At 34.3% G+C, this 22752-nt stretch overlaps 1 protein-coding gene across 2 annotated transcripts in view; it reads left to right on the forward strand.

Moving 5' to 3' along the window:
* Positions 1-22752, forward strand: part of ABCD3 (ATP binding cassette subfamily D member 3) — an 80199-nt gene that overhangs the window by 25026 nt on the left and 32421 nt on the right. For both annotated transcript variants that reach the window (XM_069478235.1, XM_069478237.1), the window contains exons 2-7: positions 1907-1943; positions 8763-8861; positions 12594-12682; positions 19059-19128; positions 20092-20189; positions 20554-20677. In XM_069478235.1, coding sequence (XP_069334336.1) covers positions 1907-1943; positions 8763-8861; positions 12594-12682; positions 19059-19128; positions 20092-20189; positions 20554-20677 — 517 coding nt within the window. The remainder of the gene's footprint in view (positions 1-1906; positions 1944-8762; positions 8862-12593; positions 12683-19058; positions 19129-20091; positions 20190-20553; positions 20678-22752) is intronic.

Raw genomic sequence — 22752 nt, forward strand, 5'->3', positions numbered from 1 at the left:
TAGGGTTGGCCTTAGCTGTTGAGAGCCCCCATCACGAATTCCCTGAGGCAGCATGCATTTGCAGACAGACCAAGACAGAGGTATAAAGACCTGGCATAACATACTTCTAGTTCTTTGAGGTATCTCCGTACTACTTTCCATAGAGGTTGTACTAGTTTGCAGTCCCACTAGCAGTGTATGAGTGTTCTTGTCTCTCTGCATCTATGCCAACATTTGTTGTTTTGGGACTTTTTGAATAAAAGCCATTCTCACTGGAGTTAAGTGAGAATCTCACTGCAGTTTTGATTTGCATTTCCCTGATTATTAGAGATGTTGAGCATTTTTTCATATGTTTCTTGGCCATTAGTCTGTCTTCTTTTGAAGTTTCTGTTCATGTCTTTTGCCTACTTTTTAATGGGATTGTTTTATTTTTTTCTTGTTGATTTGCTTGAGTTCTTTATAGATTCTAGTTGTCAGCCCTGTATCAGATGTATAGCATGCAAATATTTTTCTCCCATTCTGTAGGTTGTCTATTCGCTCTAATGATTCTTTCCTTGGCTGTGTAGAAGCTTTTTAGTTTGATCAGGTCCCATTTATTTATTTTTGTTGTTGCTGTAATTGCTTTTGGGGTCTTCTTCATAATTTCTTTGCCTAGGCCGATGTCTACAAGAGTTTTTCCAACATTTTCTTCTAGAATTCTTGTGGTTTCATGCTTTAGGTTTAAATCAGTTATCCATTGTGAGTTGATTTTTGTGAGAGGCAAAAGGTGCAGATCCTGTTTCAGTCTTCTACATGTGGCTATCCAATTTTCTCAGCACCATTTATTGAATAGAGATTCTTTTCCCCAATGTATGTTTTTGTCTGCTTTGTCAAAGATCAGATGGCTCTATGAGGTGGTTTTATATCTGGGCTCTCTCTTCTGATCCATTGGTCTGTGTCTTTGTTTTTGTGCCAGTACTATGCTGTTTTTGTTATTATAGCCTTGTAGTATAGTTTGAAGTCTGGTAAATTGATGCCCCACAGAGCACTCTGATGGACAGAAAGTACTTGCTTTAGAGCTTTCTATCTGGGTGGCTGAAATTTTGCTGGGACTGCATCACAGTTTAAGTTCTACCCAAACGTGCTTTCACTGCCTTCCATTCACAGGTGTTGATCCCTAATAAACATTTTATACCCCAAATACCATAATCAACTGAACTTTGAGGAAACCAATCTGCAATAGCTTCTAATCTTGTAGGAACTAGTTTACCAGCAAAAAAAAATACATCAAGACATTAAAAATGTGGTCAATGTTATGTAAAAGCACAGGGTGCCATGGTAATGTGTTATATTAAGAAAAAGGATCTAAGCCTGGTTAATTATATTGTGTAGAGAGGTAGCCTGGATCAGTAGTAGAGTATGAGCCTTGGGCATGCTACTTACTCTTTCCAGGCCAGTTTCCTCATTTGTAATATGAGAATGACACGTGTTCTCTCATCCTTTAGGAGACTAACCTGGGATTACTCACGTGGTTGGGGAAAGAGTCCCAGTAGTAAGGGAGAGGGCCAAATGCACAAACATTTTTCCAGCCTCTGTCTGCATCAGTTTGCTAACATCCCATTGGCCAAAGCAGTTCACGTGGCCAAGCTTTGATTCAAGGACAGAGAAGTAGACATACATTTATGTATGTGTATTTATCCACATATATTAATAAAACTTACTAAACGCAATGCCTGTTACATAATAGTAGTAAACATTTATTGAGCACTTTCTGTAAATAATGCTTAGTAAGAGGCAGCTGGACTATTACTAGTTAACATGTTCTATCTCAGCATAATATGAAAAAGAAGAAGCCGATTTGGAGAATTTGGTGTGTTCTTTTTGACATCTTAAAATAATTTTAATAATACTTTCCAAATAAAGCTCTCTCTCTTTTTTCCCTCTGCAGTAAGAAAAGTGGAAAACCACCATTACAGAACAATGAGGTAAAATTTTAAATCATCTACTCTTTGGGATTTCATTTTTATTTTATTTTACTTTGTTGTATAATTTTGAATTAGGATAAAATTATAGAATTTTATAATTAGAAGGGAACTTAAAAGTATCATCTCCAATCTACTACATATTGTAGGAATTCTTTCTGAAATAGGAATCCTGACAGGTGTCTTGTAATATTTACTGTTCATTTGATGGAAAGTACTACTCCAGGCCAGGTATAGTTGGCTCATGCCTGTAATCCTAGCACTCTGGGAGGCCAAGGTGGGAGGATCGCTTGAGCTCAGGAATGTGAGACCAGCCTGAGCAAGAGCAAGACCCTGTCTCTACTAAAAATAGAAAAATTAGCTGGGCATTGTGGTGCCCTCCTATAGTCCCAGCTACTTGGGAGACTGAGACAGGAGGATCACTCGAGACCAGGAGTTTGAGGTTGCTGTGAGCTGGGCTGACACCGTGGCACTCTAGCTTGGGTGACAGAGCAATACTCTGTCTCAAAAAAAAAAAAAAAAAGAAAAGAAAGCACTACTCCAGGAGGCAGCCATAACTGTATTATTAATAGTTCTAGCCGATGAGGAAATTAATTTCCCCACCTCTAGCTTCTTAGTGATTGATTCTATTCTGCCTTTTGTAGAAACACAGGACAAGTCTGTCTTTTCTAGTTTTCTAGTAGACCCTAATATATTTGAAGATAGTTGTATCTTCTGAGTCTTTTTTATTTTCTATCTTAAGCCACCTTCATTTCTTCAAATGTTTCTTATGTGACTTGGTTTCTGATCCTTTTTCAATTCTGTATACATTTCTTGGGACCTCTCCTAGTTTATGTAGACATCTTGCTTAGAATAGAATGTAGCTGTCCAGATGTAGTCTGACAAGCATGGAAAATATCAATGTTATTACATTCCTTGATATGAATACCATATTGCTAAAATTCAGCCTAAAATTGCTTTTATTTCTTTCACCATAACTATTGTTTACATTAAGTGGAGTTTATGGTAAATTATAACTTTCAGGTGTCTTTCTGATGAGCAGCTCTGTTGACAGATCCCCTACATTTTATATTCATCAGTTGATTTATTTCTTTTTTAATAATAGCTTTATTGAGATATAATTAATATACATAAAATTCATCTATTTTAAGTATATTAATTGGTAGTTATTAGTATATTCACAGAGTTGTATGGCCATCACACAACTAATTTAAAAACTTTTCATCAATCCCATACCCATTAGCAGTTACTCTTCATTAGTCTCTTCCCCCAACCCTGGCAACCACTAATTTACTTTCTGTTTCTATTGATTTGCCTGTTCTGGACATTTTACATAAATGGAATCATGCAATATGTGAGCTTTTATGCCTAGCTTCTCTTACTTAGCACAATGTTTTTAAAGCTCATCGTTTGTTGCTATATCAGTATTCCATTCCTCTTCATTACTGAATAGTATCCGGTTGTATAGATATACCACATTTTGTTTATCCATTCATCAGTTGAGGACCCTTGTTTCCAGTTTTTGACTATTATGAATAATGCTGCTATGAACATTTGTGTACGAGTTTTTGTATAGTCATATATTTTCATTTCTCTTAGGTATATATATACACACACCTAGGAGTGGAATTCCTGGATCATATGGCAACTCTGTCAATGTCTTTTAAACAAACATTAATTTATCCCTGTAAATGTTAGCTTATCAGGTTTAATCCACTATCTATACTATTAGTGTAATTTTGGATACAATACTAACATCTAGTATGTTAAGTAGAAGGTATTATCTACAAATTTAATTTGCCTTCTCTTTGTTCTCAAAATTGCTAATAGTGTTGACTAGGTAAGGACCAAAGAGATTACTCTCTGGCATGTCTTAATCTTTGTTTTTGTTTTTAGTTATTGTCTGTTCATCTGTGACTGTATCCAACTGTAGCAAAATCTGGTTCTTATTTCTGCACTAAGGCCACAATAATTTTTAAGAAACGGCAAATTCCTTGATTAATTTATTGATTCATTTCATAAGTCAACCTTTCAACAAGTATTTATTGAGCTCCTCATACATGCCCAGCATTGTTCTTGTCTTTAGGTATATGATAGTTATACAAATAAATCCCTACCCTCATGGGGCTTACATTCTACATGTCAGCTAATATACTGGTGTAATATCCTTAACAAAGAAGAAAATTAGAATAGTTTAACATGACTTATTTTTAGTAAATAAGTCTGTCTGCTGTCTTTGGTAGGGTATGTAATTTTTGTTCATCAGAATTTTCTAATTTTTCTGCAGTGAATATATTATGAGAGAAAGCAATTAAAAAAGGAATTTTTTATAATCATAACCTTTGTGATGGGCAGGATGAGACAGTTTTCATAAGACATAAGATTTAAGAAGGAGAAGATTTAGAGTTAGAAAATAGTATAATGAGATAATTTTAAAATACTTATTTAATTTTGAAGTAATGCACATGGTATAAAGTTCAAAATGTATAAAGGTAAACACTGCTAGGTTTGGTATTTAACACTCCTATGCATTTTTTAATTTTTTTATGTTATTTTTTTTGGAGACAGAATCTCATTCTATTGCCCTGGCTAGAGTGCAGTGGCATCAGCATAGCTCACTGTAACCTCAAACTCCTGGGCTCATGCAGTCCTCCTGCCTCAGCCTCCTAAGTGGCTGGGACTACAAGCTTGCGCCACCACACCTGGCTGATTTTTCTGTTTTTTTGTAGAGATGAGGTCTTGTTCTTGCTCAGGCTGGTCTGGAGCTCCTGAGCGCAAGCGATCCTCCCACCTCAGCCTCCCAGAGTGCTAGGAATACAGACATGAACCACGGTGCCTGGCCCATATTTTTATATTTTTGAAGGGTGTGTTTGTGTTTATATATATCCATAAACAATATAGGTAGAATTATTTTACATATTCAAAAGTTTTGTAAAACTTTTTTGAAAAGTTTTAAATCCACTTATAAAATGAATTGCATATGGCATTCTTTGTTTTTATCAGCGTAATGTTTTTTAATCCATTTATGTTGATAGCTATAGATCAGTTAGTTAATTTAACTGTTCTATCATAGTCTGTTGTATGAATGTGAGCCACTTCCTTTTTTACAACTGTATAAAATCTTCATAGAGTAATTTTGCTATGATGTATGTATGTAATATAAATGTACATTTAGGTTGTTTTTCATTTTATGTTGTTATAAACAGAATGCAATGCGTTTTTCATTTATGTGGCTAAGCATATATGCAGGTATATCTGTAGGATAAGTTCCTAAAAGTAAATTTGCTGGCTTATTTTATATTTTACAGTCAGTATATGTTTTACATTTTGATAGGTGATACATAATAGTTGTATCAGTTTACACTTTTCCCAACAATATACAGAATACTTACATTCTTGTCAGCACCATATGGCCTTTTATTTTACTTACTATTTCTGTTTCACACATCTCTTTTTCAGTCAATTGTAGTTCATCTCGGCCTAAGTTGATTCACATATCAATAGGAACTTATTGCACTTTGACCTTGTTACTGCCTGAATTTTAGGTACATTTTTTTTCCCGGTTGCATTATTTAACCTCTTAAATGATCTTTAATGATTTGTTTGCTGTTTCTGTAATTTTCTTATTAAACTTATATCATCACAATTTTTTTTTTTTAACTGGGAAATTTAGAGGTAGGGAAAGTCAATTGTGAATTTAAAATGAATTCTTAGGAAAGGCTAGTAATGTCATGAAATGACTATCTCTGCAGGTATTCTTCTTAAGACTGGTTTCAGGTATGAATTTTATTATGTAAGAAGAATGGTAGAGCATCTTGTCATCTCTTCTCTGAATCCAGCATTTCTGAGCCAGCCCTTCTGCCCAGGTGTTTCTTTGCAGAAAACACTGTGATGACTTTTAAAAGAATATGGTTCCCTTCATGGATTGAAAACTAATGAAAATCCACTCACCTTTTAGACAGCTTAAGAATAGGAACAGTGAGAACAGAAACAGAAGAAAACGAGGAGGAGGAATTATATACCAGTTAGCTGCCAAGCTGCTAATTTTTTTTTTTTTTTTTTGAGGCTGGATCTTGCTCTGTTGCCTGGACTAGAGTATGGTGGCATGATCATAGCTTACTGCAACCTCAAACTCCTGGGCTCCAGGGATCCTCCTGCCTTGGCCTCCCAAGTAGGTGGGACTACAGGTGTGCACCAGCCACACTCCACTAATTTTTAAATTTTTTGTGGAGACTGGGTCTTGCTATGTTGCCTAGGCTGGTCTCAAACTCTTGATCTCAAGTGATCCTCCTGCCCTGGCCTCGCAAAGTGCTGGAATTACAGGTGTGAGCCACCGCACCCAGCGGGCTGCTAATATTTTAAAGTGCTTCCATGTTACTCTGTTGTAACTTTTTTAACCTTCTGCGTTGTTTGCTATAGATCATTCCTTTAGAGCAGCTAGAAACAGGTAGTCTTCTGTTTAAGTCAGAAGGTAACCATTTCACCTCAGAATGATTCTACTTAAGGTTCAAGCTAGGAATGGAGAAGGGTGTTGACTATAGGTGGGATGAGGTGAGAAAGGGGCTGTGACAGGAGGAGAAACTTGAGCTTAGAAGTTTAACTTTTCTTAAGGTAGTTGGTGTGTATTGCCTTCTCTTTATTCTTTTCTTCCTATGTTTTCTCATAGGGGGAACTAAAAGCGGAGGTTTATGTTGAATGGGGTAAGATTTGGATTGAGGAGAATAGGCTAGCTCAACTAAATAGACTACCAGTAGGGCTTTTTGTCTGTTTTGTTACTGGTGTTTCCTTACCATTTGGAGTAGTGCCTTGGATCAAGTAAATGTTGAATGAATGCTTGCATGTATGAATGAAGTACATGGACCTATATGCAGATCAGTAGGATGAGGTTTACAGCTTTCTCTGAAAGACCTGAAATCCTGAAACTCTGTTCCAACAGTTACAGGGTAGTCTGATTCTTACCCAGTTCTATCGTAATCTTTTAATCTAATCCTGTATACACAGTGCTTTCGGATTTTGTACTATGCTCAGTGCCTATTTATTAGGAGTATATATAAAGCACTTAACACAGTGTCTGACACATAGATGGTAGTTTATTATTATTCTAATTCAGTACACAAATTATTCACTTAATGTTCAAGTTAGATTTTTTTTTTTTTTTTTTTTTTTGAGACAGAGTCTCACTCTGTTGCCCAGGCCAGAGTGCCGTGTCGTCAGCCTAACTCACAGCAACCTCAAACTCCTGGGCTTATGCAAGCCTTCTGCCTCAGCCTCCCAAGTAGCTGGGATTACAGGCATGCACCACCATGCCTGGCTAATTTTTTTCTGTATATTTTTTAGTTGTTAAGCTAATTTCTTTCTATTTTTAGTAGAGACGGGGTCTCGCTCTTGCTCAGGCTGATCTCGAACTCCTGAGCTCAAATGATCCACCTGCCTCGGCCTCACAGAGTGCTAAGATTATAGGCATGAGCCACTGCGCCCGGCCTTGTTAGATATTAATTTAATTAAAACATACTTATAGTATATCTAACTATTAGAATTACGATACTATGGATATTTGTTTGTCAGGAGCGTAGTAGCTAGCCAGATAAGTGAGCTGTGATTGTGGGAACTGGGGAAAAGGGTTACTTAGGAGATGGGGCTTTTCTGTCAAATGTCAAATGTCTTGCTTTTTCCAAGAAATTTCTTCTGCCTGTTCTCCCAACAACCCAAGGATAATAAAGTAAATAGCCTCTATTATAGGCTATTCATGTCACTTCCTTATCTTTGCAAATGGTTTTGTACTTATATTTTCATGGATCAAGTGAAAGTGAAAAAAATCTCTGTGGGAGATAAGATTATTTTAAATCCCTCTACACTAACAAACTCAATCCTCACTGTGGCCTCAAGGCACTGTCCTTTATAGGCCACGCCTACCTTTTCAGCTTCTCTCATTCTTGTTCCCTTTGCTCTAACACTTTCATCTTGCTGTGAAGTGTACACACCGATTTTATTTCCAACACTGAATTTTTGTTTTTGTGCTTTTTATTACTTGTGCTTTACTCCCTTACCCTCCACCCCCAACCCCTAGGCCAATAATCATCTTGTGGCTTCACTTTATGTCTCAGCTTAAATGTCAAGAAGCCTTTCTGGTTATCCTGTCTGAACTGTTATTTTTGTTTCTCATGGCCCTGCCTAATCTATCTGTAGTAACTTATTTATTGGTGTGTTTTCATCTGTGTTTCCCCTGCTAGAATGTGAGCTGCATGAGTGAAGGAACCTTGTCTGTCTTTGAATTTTATGAGGAGAGAATGAGTGGCAGATTGTATATTGGAAATGTTAAATGATAAATCTAAGAATCTAAAAGTTCCTGTAGTTGATATCAGGGAAAATCCTGCTCAGGATTTTTTAAAAAATCTGTTGATCAAGAAGTAGATAATAAAAAAATCAATAAGTACTTGACCATTTCTTAGCTGACCTCATCTACTACCCCTTGCTCACAGCTCCACAGCTGGATTGGCCATTTTCTTGTTCCTCAGGCACATTGAATAGGCATTCAGTTTGGTATTTTGCAGTTACTGTTTCTTCTGCTTGCAGTGTTCTTCTCCCAGACATTCATGTGGCTCTAGAACTTTTCACTTCCTTATCCAGTTTTTAGATAGCATCATTTTTTTGAAAGCATATTTGAATACGAGGGGTGATGCAAATCTGCTCTCTAAATTCAATGTCCGTCCTCATAGTTGTTTATGTTGACTTAGATGAGACATGGTTCTTGAATTTTATTATACATTTGTTATAGCTATTTTAAAAGGGCTTTTTTTTTTTTTTTTTTCTTTTTTAACATAGAAAGAGGGGAAAAAAGAGAGAGCTGTGGTGGACAAGGTGTTTTTATCAAGGCTCACACAGATTCTGAAAATCATGGTCCCTAGGACATTTTGTAAAGAGGTAAGTATTATGAAATTGTAATATTAAGTGTTCAACTTTTAAGGTTATGTGAGATCAGAACAGACGTTCTGTGTACGTAAAGAAAGACTACGAAATTTTTGTCTTTAAATCATCACCTCTCAAAAAAAATCATCTGTCATGTAAGTACTCTTGTTTAGTGCTAATTTTTAAATAGTAGTCTCTTGATTATGAAGTATTATTTCATTCTATTTTATGTGAAATACTAGAATACTGCAGTGCAGCCACCCTAAATTGTGTGGCTTTATTATAGTTAAGTACTGTAAGTAAAAACAAAATTAAATTTAGAAAGACAAACCTTTTTATTAATTGAGATGGTAACAAAATCACATTGTTGTAGAATGTTTGAAGGCTGCTTCTTCATATTTGATTAATTGTTTTTAATATACCCAAAATGATATCTGAATCCAACAAGTATTTCAGGAAGTCAGCTGGTTATAGGAATAAAGTCTTATTCTTTTCTTTGCCCTTTTATCTAGAGTGTTTTTATTGGTATTTGATAAACATTTTTAATGATTGTTAAAACAAGGCTGTGTTCTCCATCTCTAATCCCCTCAGCATTTTCCCCATTCTATAACTAGAAATGTCATCAACTTTGACTCCTCCACCTCCCCATGCCTCACCATTGAGTCACTGGGATCTGCTAATTTTTTCTATTCTTATCTGGATATACAGTATTCTTTAAGTGGCCTTACTTCCAGGGTCTCTTCTTAAAATATTTTCTGCCAAATTTATCTTCTCAAAACATAATGTTTTGCATTGTTCAAATTTTTAAAAGCATTAGCCGTATAATCTAGTAATAGCAAGAATGGATAAGATATTCCAAAAGCAAAGCTCAGAGAGAACTTCCATTCTTCCCTCTTGCTGGACTTGCTCTCTTTTCCCTCACCTTGACATCATGTCTTGTTGATTCCACCCTTAAGAAACTCTAAAAAAATAATGCAGTAACACTTGGTTTTTCCTAATTAGACAGAAGTAGTACATGTTTCTTGAAGAATGCATTGAAAAATGCAGCTAGATCTTTTTTTTACTTTTGGCTCCTATCAGCCTTTTACTTATTTTGGTGTATGGTTTCCTTGTATGTGAGCATAAAAATGGGATCACACACTTTTAAGATCTGGTCTTTTCCTTATATTTTTAATGTTCTTTCCAACTATCCTTGAGTTCTCGTAAATTAGTTTCCCCCTTTACATTCCTGCTGTTCTCACTGTATTTTACCTGGATTATTGTAATTTCTTAATTGGTCTTTTTGCTGCTTCTCCTTTTCCAGTTAGTCTTCTTTCTAAAACCCTGATTAAAACATTTGGCTTCCTTTTTCTTATAGGGTAAATCACAACCTGACTTTGACTTTCCTTTCAATATCATCTGCTTAGAGGATTCTTTACTATTTTATGAACAAGCCCTACACACTTAGGCTTTCATTTGTTCACAACATCATGTCTGTGACATCTTGTTCCTCCCCCCTACAAAAATGAGTATGTTTTTTAAAAAAATAGCTTAAGTCTCATTATCTTCTTTGTAAAGCTTTCCTGTGACTCTTCAGGTATTACTAATTGTTATTTCATTCTACAACCTACCTGGTTTTAAAGAATCCTTATTTAAGATACAAGCTTCTCTAGAAAGGTTCGTGTATTACCCACCTAATCAGTTATAGCATAATGTTCATTTTAACTGTTGCATGGGTTTGATGTAAAATATAAAATGAATGTGAGACATTGAATAGATCTCAAGGAGTCAGAAGGCACTTACTTGGCCAACCTCCCATTTTTTCTGGGTCTAACTGTGCCTTTAAGTCATTTTATGAACCATCCTAGAGGCATATAAAAATTCAAGTTTAACCCCAGTTGAAGAAAATGAAAAATTCACATAGAAATCACAGAAGATGGGAGGTACAGATAGAGTGATTAATTAATTGATGTATGAAATAAAGAAATGAAAATACATGTGTTATATGAATACACATATTCATATAGTATGTGGAAGTTTGTATATATCATAAGGTAAGGGACTGCCTCAATCACTACAAATCTTTGGTCTGACATAGTGCATGAACACATTGATAATGGGGCCAGTGGTGGTTCTGAGGACATTGTTTATATAATGGCATTTCAGAACTGTTAATAATCAAAGTTTGCCAGATTTTGCTAAAGCGAGACAAGTAAACTTGGTACTTCTTTTAACGAAAAATTAAGCCAAGAATATAAAATAAGGAAAAAAATAATTGTCTAATGTTACCTTTATACCTCAATAGTTAATACAGGATTGAGATTGTATTAAGGTCTGAATTAAAAGTTGGCATTACAGGTAAAGTGACATCTACAGATAGCATTTATTAACGTTCTTCTATTGTCAATTGAATACTTAACTTTGGGATTATGGGGTAGAGTAGGAGGATGGTGTCTTGCCTTGTCTGGCAAATATTGGGGTAGCAGATGTCATAGCTCAGTGGCACAGACTTTCTTTGACATTGTTTTCTTATATCTTTATTTATTACTTCTATGCTTATGACTCCCTGCCTTGTCTTTCACATAAAGGGCTATATTTCTAGTATCTTCACCTTTTTTAAAAACAGTGTTTGTTTGGCAAAAATTACATAATAGATGCAGTTGTCCCTTTAGTAACTGTGAAACTGAATATATTATCCAACAAATGTCTACCCCCTCCTCATCGCTGTAAGCTCTGTTCCTTGACTTTAGCTTCTATATTACTGTCTTATTCTTCCAGTTTAAAAGGTTTAAGGTCAGCTTTGAATTATGTGTGGGAATCAGGGTTGGCAGGATTCTCACCTCACACAGAGGTGACTCCTAGCCAGTTGCCTAGCCTCTCAACTCTCCCCCACTTCATAATCCATCTTGCACACAGCATTGCTTAAGTAACATGCTCTAAATATCACTTTTTGTTTTACATAGAACCTTGCAATAATTTTATATTGTGTAAACTCTGCTGGATTTGCAATACCATGCATACTTAAGATGGCTTTAATCCCATTTATTCCATTAAATCCTTTACTTTTTTTAACCCTTAATCCTCATTCTCACCTTTGTTTTACTGGGTCTATTTAGCATATTTCTAATGTCCTAATCACCTCCAAACCTTCCCTTCCTACCACTTACCACATGAAGTGATACAAATATGCTTGCCTAAATTTGTCTGTTTCCTTGTCTATTTTTTTTGTGTGTGTAAATCTTGCCTTCATAACAAAATTGAAAGCCCTGTGAAATCTGGGGCTCTATTAGAGATTTGTTTCTAACAAATTTATCAAATATATTCTATTTACACAAAACTTTAGGGTTCAATATTTGTTAGTTATTAAACAGTATATTGACAGTTACTGTCATTTTTCTTTGTTAAAGTTGTATATTAAAAATACAAGAAAAATCACAATACACAATGATCCAGGTGATCTGAATTATACTCCTAGCTTCTGTCCTTGACTATTTATATGAAGACAAGTCATTTGACCTGCCTAGGAGATTCACTTTTTAGTTCTCCAGGAGAAAGATTAAATGATCTATAAGGCTCTTACCATTTCTATAATATTTTTAAGTTCCTTTTAAACTATTTTAAAAAATTGAATGTAAGGAAAATGTCAGCCAACTGTATTAAAACTAGAAAAAGCTTTGACTTTGGAAATCAAAAATCTTTACTAAGGTAATGTTCCTTTTAATATTCTAAAATGCATTTATTTAATTTACTACACCTGGTTTATTTTAGACAGGTTACTTGATGCTTATTGCTGTTATGTTGGTGTCTCGAACATATTGTGATGTTTGGATGATTCAAAATGGAACACTCATTGAAAGGTACTTTTCCATTTACCTTCCTCCTATATGTATGAAATACTAATTTGTTTCATATTTAAGCATTATCTTTATAAGCAAGGAATAGATTCTAAATTAGGTAAAAGATGCTTAAGTCAAATCGTGTGTGTGTTCATTTATTGTTTGCCATGTGCCAGGCAATGTGCTATACTGTGAGTGGGATTTTATATAACAGTGAACAGGAGAAACTGCATCCCCCTTGCTGAACTGACAGTTTATAGAGTGGTAGAGACAAGTAGACAGAAAATTAAAATGCAATATAATAAGTACTTTAATGGGGATTTAAAAAAGCCAAGTTTTATATCCAAATTAATGAGACAATTTGGAGAAAAATATCAAAGCATTTCAAAGAATCACATTGAGCATGTTTATTAGAAGGGAAAAAATTTTTAGATGTTTCTTTTTGTGTCTGAAGTTAGTGCTTTTTATATTTTTTACTGTAGTCTTTCTACACATTATTAATGCAATTGATAATTTTGAATATAAAAACTTCAAAAGTGTCAGTTGGGATATCTTGGGTTATATCCATTTACCATTTCTGTTAATAAAGAATTTTATTTATTTATTTTATTTTAGTTTACTTTATTTTTTATTTTTATTATTATTATTTTTTTTGAGACAGTCTTGCTCCTTTGCCCTGGCTACAGTGCCGTGGTGTCACCCTAGCTCACTGCAACCTCAAACTCCTGGGCTCAAGTGATCCTCCTGCCTCAGCCTCCCAAATAGTTGGGACTACAGGCACACCCCCCCAACACTGGTCTAATTTTTTCTATTTTTATTAGAAACAGGGTCTCACTCTTGCTTAGGCTGGTCTCAAACTCCTGACCTCAAGTGATCCAGCCACCGTGTCCGGCCTAAGAATTTATTTTTATTATACCAATTTGAATGTCAGAGTTATCAAATGTTTTTTGTAATTCTGTTTCCTGGTAATGCAGTATTTTGTCAGAAAATTTCTTAAAATATTTAATATAACTTTTTGAATGACAATACTTAACATTTTTAAATGCCCCAAAATTTTGAAATAAAAGTTTTTTCTCTTAGATCCTCAATTTGCTTCTTAGAGGATTTGTATTAGGAGGAAGAATGTTTATGCCCATGTTTTCTAACTCATTTCTCTAGGACAATAAAGAAGCATATCTACACAGGATTAAAGCCCTTAAGCACATACCTCTGAATATGGGTAAATGTTGTAGGATCTTTTATTAAAGACAAGTCTCCCTGAAACATGCCTTTTTATTTTAATCAAAGTAATATATGAACATAGTTTTGAAAGTAATATGTGAAGGTAGCTTAAAGTCAAACATTCCTACAGGACTTGGCTCCTCCCACTCCCAACTGTCATTACCCAGAGCCAATCATTTTCTATTCCTTTTACTATTCCATCTCTTATTTTATGTCTGCATTTCCATACAGCATACTTGTATTACTGTTTATAGATTTTTTTCAGTTTCAGAGTATATGTATTCATTTCCTACTTTTGAAGGTGAGAGTTAGCTCTTTTATACTCTTACCCATACCCCATACCCATGCTTGTCTTCTCATATTGCAATTTTGTTAAATCAGAATTTACCGTTTACATGATTTTGACTATTGTTTGCAGCTAAGCCACATGGTATGCTTTGGTGGTGGTTCCTTTTCCATACAACTTTTTGTTTTTCCTAGCAAACACTACTACGAAGGCTAAGGCAAGAGGTACTGTTGAGACCTGGGCTAGAGTGCAGTGATGTGATCATAGCTCACTGCAACCTCAAACTCCCCCTGGTCTCAAGAGTACCTCTTGCCTTAGCCTTCAGAGTAGCTGGGACTACAGGCATGCGGAAGTTTTCTATGGGATGTCAGGCTGATCTTGAATTCTTGGCTTTGAGCGATCCTCTCAGAGTGCTGGGATTGTAGGCATGAGCCACTGTGCTCCACCCAGCCATCACTCTTTGAAACATCCCAGGTGATTCTAATGTGCAGTAAAGGTTGAAAACCACTGATCTAGCTCCAGATTGGGTGTCGAGGCCTATTGCCATCTGATTGCCCTTCCTTTGCTGGGGATTTGTTCATCCCCCATTCCCGCCCTCTCAACTTTTTTTTTTTTTAAATTGTTGATGTGTTACTGGTGCTTGAAAATTTCACTGAATACTGGTATGCATTTTCTTTTCACTCATTGTGAAGAGTACTAGGTGTGCTCTTTACAATCTAGAAATTCATTCTTCATTCTGCGAAATTTTTTTTGTGTTTTTAAAATTTCTTCCTCTAGTTTTTCTGGAATCCTTATTAGCTGAATGTTGGACCCCCGGACTGATTATCTTATAATTTCTCTTCTATTTTCATCTCTGATATTTTATTCTATTTCTAGGTAATTTCTTTATCAGCCAGTCAGCCAGTGAATTTTTGTCATAACTTTGTTTCTAGGCTCTATCTTTTATATGGATATTAATTTTTATAGCAATCATTCTTTTAAGTATGTGACATTTTTTCATCTCCGAAGCTATTAATTAGTTTAATTTTTTTTTTTTTTTTTTAGCTCCCTGCATTGTTTCTATTTCCTTCATGGTCCTTTATTATTCTGATCTTTGTCATTAGAGGCTTTCCTCAAACTGTGACTCTTGGCTGTGAATTCATATTTAAAAGTTAAGGCCTTAAAAATTTATTAGAAGCAGGAGTTAAGGGCTTATTGATTGGTCTCTCTTGAAGGATGTTTGTAAGGGGGAGCCTGGATGTGTGTGCGTAAGCAGTCCAGATCTGTTGATAAAAATGCAATCTCTCCAACTATAATATTGTTAACTGCCTTGTGGCAGAAATATACAGGTTACATCTATTATGAACAACATCATATAGATATCAATGTAGAATCAGTCACATATTACATATAAAGAATCCTATACAATAATAGGGTTCTAAACTAAAACTAATTAGAAAATTAGTTTTTTTTTTTAAAGTTTTTTTCCCTTTTGTTCAGGTTTTTGTGATTTCACACTTTGTAATCTAAAAGAATATTAACTTTTCTCAAATAGAGATTTTCAGTTTTAATTGAATAGATGCTAATTTTAATTTTCTCAAAGACTTAATAACCTGGAAAAAACACAATGCCAAGTGTAGGTGTTAACGTTAATTTAATTGGCAATGATGATGTCGATGCTAAGGGAAAACTTCCCCTTTGCTCTTTGAAGGTTTGCTGAAAATCAGCTGACAGAAGGCAGATTAATAGGAGAAAAGGTGTACAAATTTTTATTAATGTGCCCGGGTTAATCAAATCACTCTGTGATTTTTCCGCTGTATCCCCCTCCCACCCCACCAAGTGGGGTATAGATGCTTAAATACCCTTCTTAGGTGAAAGGGAGATGGGGAAGTGTGGAAGATTTTAGCAGAGTAGTAAATGATTTTTAGGGGCATTCAGTGGGCTTGGAGAACATACAGTGGCCTGGGACAAGTTTGTTTGTAGTTTGTGACAAAAGTCTGTCCAGGTGTGCATACACTTTACTCTTTCTTCCTGCAATGTGAGTTCAGTTAATGAATACTCCAGGAAGGGACCAGAGGTAATTGTTTTCTTCTTTGGTGGGTCTGGAGTTTAGGCAAATAAGGGAACTTCTAAGAGAAGAACTTCATCCTATATTTTGGGAGAGACAAAGGATTGAAAGACAGGGGGGAGGGAAAAGATTTGAGAGACTTTGAAGCTTCTTCAGTTCAGCATGTCAAAGCATCGTGTTTTGGGGTATTGGTTTCTGAGTCCCAATAATAGACTAGAGGAAAGTTATGTAGCATGAGCAAGCTTATAATTCTATTAGATAGACTAGTCACCCTATTGGGTACTCAGTTTTAAAATTTATTTAGGAGATTTTTTAAAATTGGTTTTTATTTTTTCTGTGAATTTCTAAAAGTTTTTTAAAAAATATTATTTTGATATACTTTAAACTTACAGAAAAGTTATAAGAATAGCACAGGGAACTTCCTTATACTCTTAACCCACATTTACCAATTGTAAGACATTTTAAAGTTAATTGTTAACTTTCTCTTTAATAAATATTTTTGAGCCTCTGCTATGTATGAGATCTTTAATATTTGATCAAATGTCACTATCTAATATTTGGTCAAATTCAAAGTTTTAAAATACTGTGCATTCATCATATGGGGCAATTTTATTTGAAAAATTAACAATTCTCTATCTCACTATTAAAGCTACATTGTAAATTGATTTATCTGTCTTTTCCTTTTTGCCTTTTCCAAAGTATGTCTAGATTCACGTATTTCTGCTAATAAGAAACTCAAAGAGACTTGTTATAGTCTTTAATGTACTTCATTTTAATATCCTTTTCATATTTTAATTTTATTTTTTAGTAGTGGCTAATGACTTTGGAGCATAGGCAAATCTTAAATAGGACAAGACATCCACACTGTAATGATTCCATTAGATGGAGGAAAATCCTTCATACCCTGTTGCTGCTTCACTAATCATAAAGGTGTATTTTATTTTCACCCATTTGGCTACAGGCAGCATTTAAAAATTACCAAACCATTTTTTATAAGACTCTTTATATATTTTGGAAGTAATGATAATACTCTTTCCTAATTATTATTATTTTTTTGCAGTGGAATAATAAGCAGAAATAAGGCTTTATTCAAGAAACCGTTTTTTAAATTTATAGCTGCTACTCCAGTGGTAAACCATTGCTGAATGATGGCATGTTCTTTATCAAAATGTTATAATTTTGTGTGTTTCACAGCTTGGGCAGCACTAAAGCACTTTAGTTTTATGTTAAAACTAAAGTTTCGTTCCAACAATTTTAACATAAACCTCAAACTTTTTGTACTGTCTTAATTGCTTACTGTCTCTAATATTCTTATTGCTATAAACAACATTTCTGTTCTAACTTTCTTCTAGTTCAACTGTTTTGTGTTTTTAAATTTTTTGCTTTTTAGGGGTTATATCAAAATTGGACTATTTCTCTATCAGTAACATTTCCCAGTGTAGGTTCTGTGGAATCTTAGCTAATGCTACATACTACAAACCCCTCTCAGAGAGTTACAGTGCACCTATTATACATTAAAAGCTTTGAGAAGGTCTTTGATAAAGACATTTGTTATCTTTGTTTAACCCAGGTTTTCCCAAATATATTTACTTAATCCCTTATAAAAAGGAAAAATTTTTTTCCATCATATACCAGTCATTTTTTGTGAGCAGCTAGGTTTAAATCATTTAGTCTAGTGTTTCTCAAATATATTTTATACATTTTATATAAATATACTTTAATACACTTGGTAATATTAAGTGTTATTTGAAAAAGATCTGTGATCAAATAAATTCTCTTTAGTAGATCATAGACATATCATACTCAAAGATCCTTATATGATATAATAATGGTTACTAAACTTTGTAGTGGAACCCTTACTTAAAATTTTAATGTATATTTTGAAAACAGATAAATATATGTTAATAAAACAGATTAAAATCAGGTAAAAGGGGAGCCGGTCTAGTTGAAATGTGTTGAGGGACCTGAAATTTCTACAGAACCATTCTGAGGCTCTGAGGACTCCCACTGATCTACTCTTATCTATTGTTTTTCATTGGCAAACTAGGACCCATAGGCTAAATGTCACTGCCTACCATCTGTTTTGGGAAATTTTACTACAGTACAGCCAATGTCGTTCTTGGCTGCTTTTGCCCTGCCATGGAAGACTTGAGTAGTTGCAACAGAGACATTTGTGCTCCACAAAGCCTAAAATATTTATTCTTGGCTGGATGCAGTGGCTTACACCTGTAATCCCAGCGCTCTGGGAGGCTAAAGTGGGAGGATTAATTGAGCCCAGGAGATCTAGGCTGCAATGAACTGTGATTACACCACTGCACTCCAGCCTGGGCAACAGAGGAGACCCTGTCTCAAAAAAAAAAAAAAAAAATTACTCCTGTAAAAAGTTCGCCGATCCCTTATTAGTCTGTCTTCCTGCTGTTAGTTCATACAAATGAGAATTGGAATATTAAAATCTGCTAAAACAAACAAATGCTACTTTTTTTTATGCATAATAATCCATTCTTGGGGCTGTAAAGTTTTTAATTGTTTTGCCATCTAAACTCCTTTTGTGGCAGCTCAAGCCTTTTTTTTTTTAAGATTGCCATTTCTACTAAGGAAAGAGCTAGTTATTCTATTTAATTTTGTCATTTGCAGAGTGAGGTTCAAGCAAGTTGTTTAAAATTATTACATTTCAAAAGTTGTAAACATGGTTTTTATAAGAAAATGGTGTTTAGGTTTTCTTCTTATTGATTCTTTTGATTCAGTAGAAATTTCCTAGAGTAATTTTAGAGCTTTACAAAAGTTTTCTTAGCTGTAGATTTTGCTTCTTTTGCAACTAATGCATTGCATGTGGTGGTTTGCAGTGGTATCATTGGTCGTAACAGAAAAGATTTCAAGAGATACCTATTCAACTTCATCGCTGCCATGCCTCTTGTAAGTTTAATTCATTAAAAATCTTATTTACATAGGGGAAATAAATGCCTTATTAAAATCTTTAAGGATTTTTACTTATTAAATTCTTTAAAGATTTATGATATTAAATTCCTATTTCAAGTTTAGTTCTGTAATTCTAGTATAATTTTTCAATGTAAACCTTTAAATAGGAAAATTAAAAGGAATTATGTTTGGTTCAGTTTCATTTATAGTATACATATATGTGATTTTTTTTTTTTTTAAACCTTCAGGCCAGGTTTTTGTCAGTTTTGGCAGCATCTCATTAGATGGCAGTAGCATCCCTCTTCCAGTTGTGACAACTAAAAATGTTTCTAGCCATTGCCAGATTTGAAGGTAGAGGGTGTGTGTGTTGGGGGGGGAATCTCCGTAGTTGCTTTATGCCATAAACCTTATAGTAACTTGAACTACTCATGTGGTTTAAGTTAAATTGGAATTTATGTTCTGAATTTATTAAAAATAGTTTAGTCTAAAACATAGGTGATTTTTCTTAGCTTGGTTCTTATTGTTATTTTATTGGCACTATAAGAATTTTAGTGTTCTAAATTTTGGGATAAAAAGGAGAAGCTTGGTTATAAAATCCAATTAGATTGAAAATATGTCAGAAAATCTATTAATAGTTTAATAAAGCTCAAGGATGGACATACATAGTTTTTAGACCTCTTAAAATACAAAATTGAGATAAAGCAACGTAGAAATGAAAGATTGAAATTCAGCAGACTGGTGTTTCGTAAAGTTCCAAGTAAAGTTTGACATAGGATAATTCAAGCCAATTGCATTTGGTTTAGCTAAATGCAGTAAAGTAAAACAGAACTGAATTTTATCAATTTGGACTATCAGTTATAAAAATCGTAGGTTTGGGACACAGCAAATGATAGAGAAATAAATTATAATTTATTAAGTAGAAACAGAACAAAACCAATAATATTTGTTTGTTTATTTTAGATCTCTCTGGTTAATAACTTCTTGAAGTATGGGTTAAATGAGCTTAAACTGTGCTTCCGAGTAAGGCTCACTAAATACCTCTATGAGGAGTATCTTCAGTAAGTGATAACCTATTTTTTAAAATATTTAAATTGTATAGTAATATTTATGAAACTTAGATACAGAAATTTTTGTTATTTATTGTATATGTTTTTCAAGAAAACTGCTCTTAAGCACAGAAGCATATTGGGAGCGATCTCTCAGTTATTTGGAACCTAGCCCTGGCTATTTCATAATTTGGCAAGTTGTCATTCTCTGGACTTGCTTTCTTATCTCTAAAATAAATTAGGACAATCTGCAGAGTCTCTTCTGGCTCCAGACTTTTCTGTTTCTATGTATTTGCACAAGGTGGTATAATGTGAATTTTTTTCTTTTGTTTTTAAAATAACCTGTTTTAAAATTATTTTCTTATTGTAATTTTAGAGCTTTCACATATTATAAAATGGGAAATCTGGACAACAGAATAGCTAATCCAGACCAGCTACTTACACAAGATGTAGAAAAATTTTGTAACAGTGTAGTTGATCTCTATTCAAATCTTAGTAAGGTAAGTTTCTCCACTTTTTAAAATTATTTGTTTAATTTGTTGAATTTTGATTGTAAGAAAATTTATATAGAATTGATTTGATGGACAGAACAGTAGCATATAAACATTTAGTACTTTTTATAAGAAAATTAGAATTGTTATAGTTTTAATTATAATTATTTGATTTCTTATATTATTTTTGTGAGATGCTTTGGCCAAGAACTGATAATTTAGTGTCATATAAAAATTCTTGTAAGGATTTTGCAGGCTGATAACAGTAAAACCACAGAAATTTGAATTCTCATCTCTTGACCTGTGTACTTCTAGCTCTTGCTAAGATTGACTATCAATTTATGTTTCTAATTCCACATTTATAACACTAGACTAGGACTTCCTTTCTGCCCATTTCTCTGCTTCAGTGTCTCTAATTTTAATAGATCATTTAAGTAGTAGTCAAAAAAATTTCACAAGATAAAAGTTTATTTCAAATTTCTAATTACTGTTTTTCCCCTTCTTCTCAGGATATTGCCTAAGGTCTTAATTCTTACTGGCCTTAACTAGTTTTCTTTTTTCCTGCTAATTTTAGTTCTTACTTGGGTTACTCATCTTACCTCACCACCAGTATTATAGCTTTTGCTATAGTCTTCTCATGAAGCCATCTTCTTTGCCATTACCTTCTGCATTGAGTAGGACATGTAGTGGGTACCTATCAGGATGTCTACCCAGCATGCCCTCCCTCTTCATCTGAGAAACTCCAGTTCTCACTCTAATTCACGTGACTGCCCTTGGTCTGGGGTAGAAGCTTGTCTCAAACTGGACTGATAATACCACCTTTGCCTCTGGTCACACAGTTGACCCACATATCCAGTCTTAGGTCAGAAAACTATATACAAGGGCCTGGATCACACTGTAAGACCAGGAATGTTCCTGCTTGTGGATGGAGGGAGGATAAGCAGTTCTTAAAAAAAAGATATATGTGGACAAGAGCATCTCTTCTCATGCCCACTACTAAGATACATTTTCACTCATGCCAAACTTTGTTCTTTATTTAGCTCTCCAGAAGCCTTTGCTAGCTGACCCCAAACTCTAGGAAGTCTTAACAACTACAAATAGTTCAGCAAACCAGCTTTCTTTTCTGCTCCCATTACTACACTTTAAAATTTGTTTTCTGTGTGTGTACATGTACGTGGGGTCAGGGTGGGGTATGTATAAAACTTTTCATGTAATTTTGTAGATATCATTATATATTTTTTACATTTTAGCACTTGAGCAAGTCTGTAATTCAGGTCTGGTCGCTTCTGTAGCAGAGAAGAATATCAAATTAGTTATAGTAGTGCTACACACTACAGTATGCTTACTGTTTTGAACATCTAATTGATCTCTGACTTATAAATTAAGAGTCATTTTTGTTAATAACCTTTAACTGTACTTGAATTGTACAAGTATCTCTAGCTTCTTGATAATTTATGTGGCAAGAAAAAAGTAGGACCAATCTTAATACAAGTCAATTAATAAACCAAGCCATCTATCCCAGTAATAATGTAGACATTAGAAAGAGGTGGCTGTAGTCTTAAAGTGAATGAACACAATTTGAGCTTCTTGAAAACCAGTTCAAAATATATACAACTGATAGCATATCAGTTGTCTTTATGTATGAGGAGCAGTACATTAATATTTTAGTTTTAGAAGCTTGAGTTTTATGTACAAAATGAGATTCAAAGGCTCACTTATTTCAACATATAGATGATGTGATAAAGTAATAGAATCAAACAATATTAGAGCAGGGAGAGCTTTTCACTTCACAGGTGAAGATATATAGAAACCAGAAAAGTTGGTAGAAGATTTGGAGTTACAACTTAGGTCATTTTATGTAGTGTCTTTATATTACACTGAGCAAGTGCTAAGTTAGTAATGGTTAATTATCACAGTAGAGCTATCTTAGTTAATGGAAAGTGGTAAAGATTTTTTCAGCTTGATAGATGTTGTTCAGGTTGTCTCCGTTTTAAGTTTCTTGAGATAAAAGCTGTTATCGTTTTTATATTCATTGACCTACATACTATTATAGTTCCTTATACATGGTGGGAACTCAACATATT

This window comes from Eulemur rufifrons, chromosome 8 (genome assembly GCF_041146395.1).
Source record: "Eulemur rufifrons isolate Redbay chromosome 8, OSU_ERuf_1, whole genome shotgun sequence".
NCBI classification, from domain to species: domain Eukaryota; kingdom Metazoa; phylum Chordata; class Mammalia; order Primates; family Lemuridae; genus Eulemur; species Eulemur rufifrons.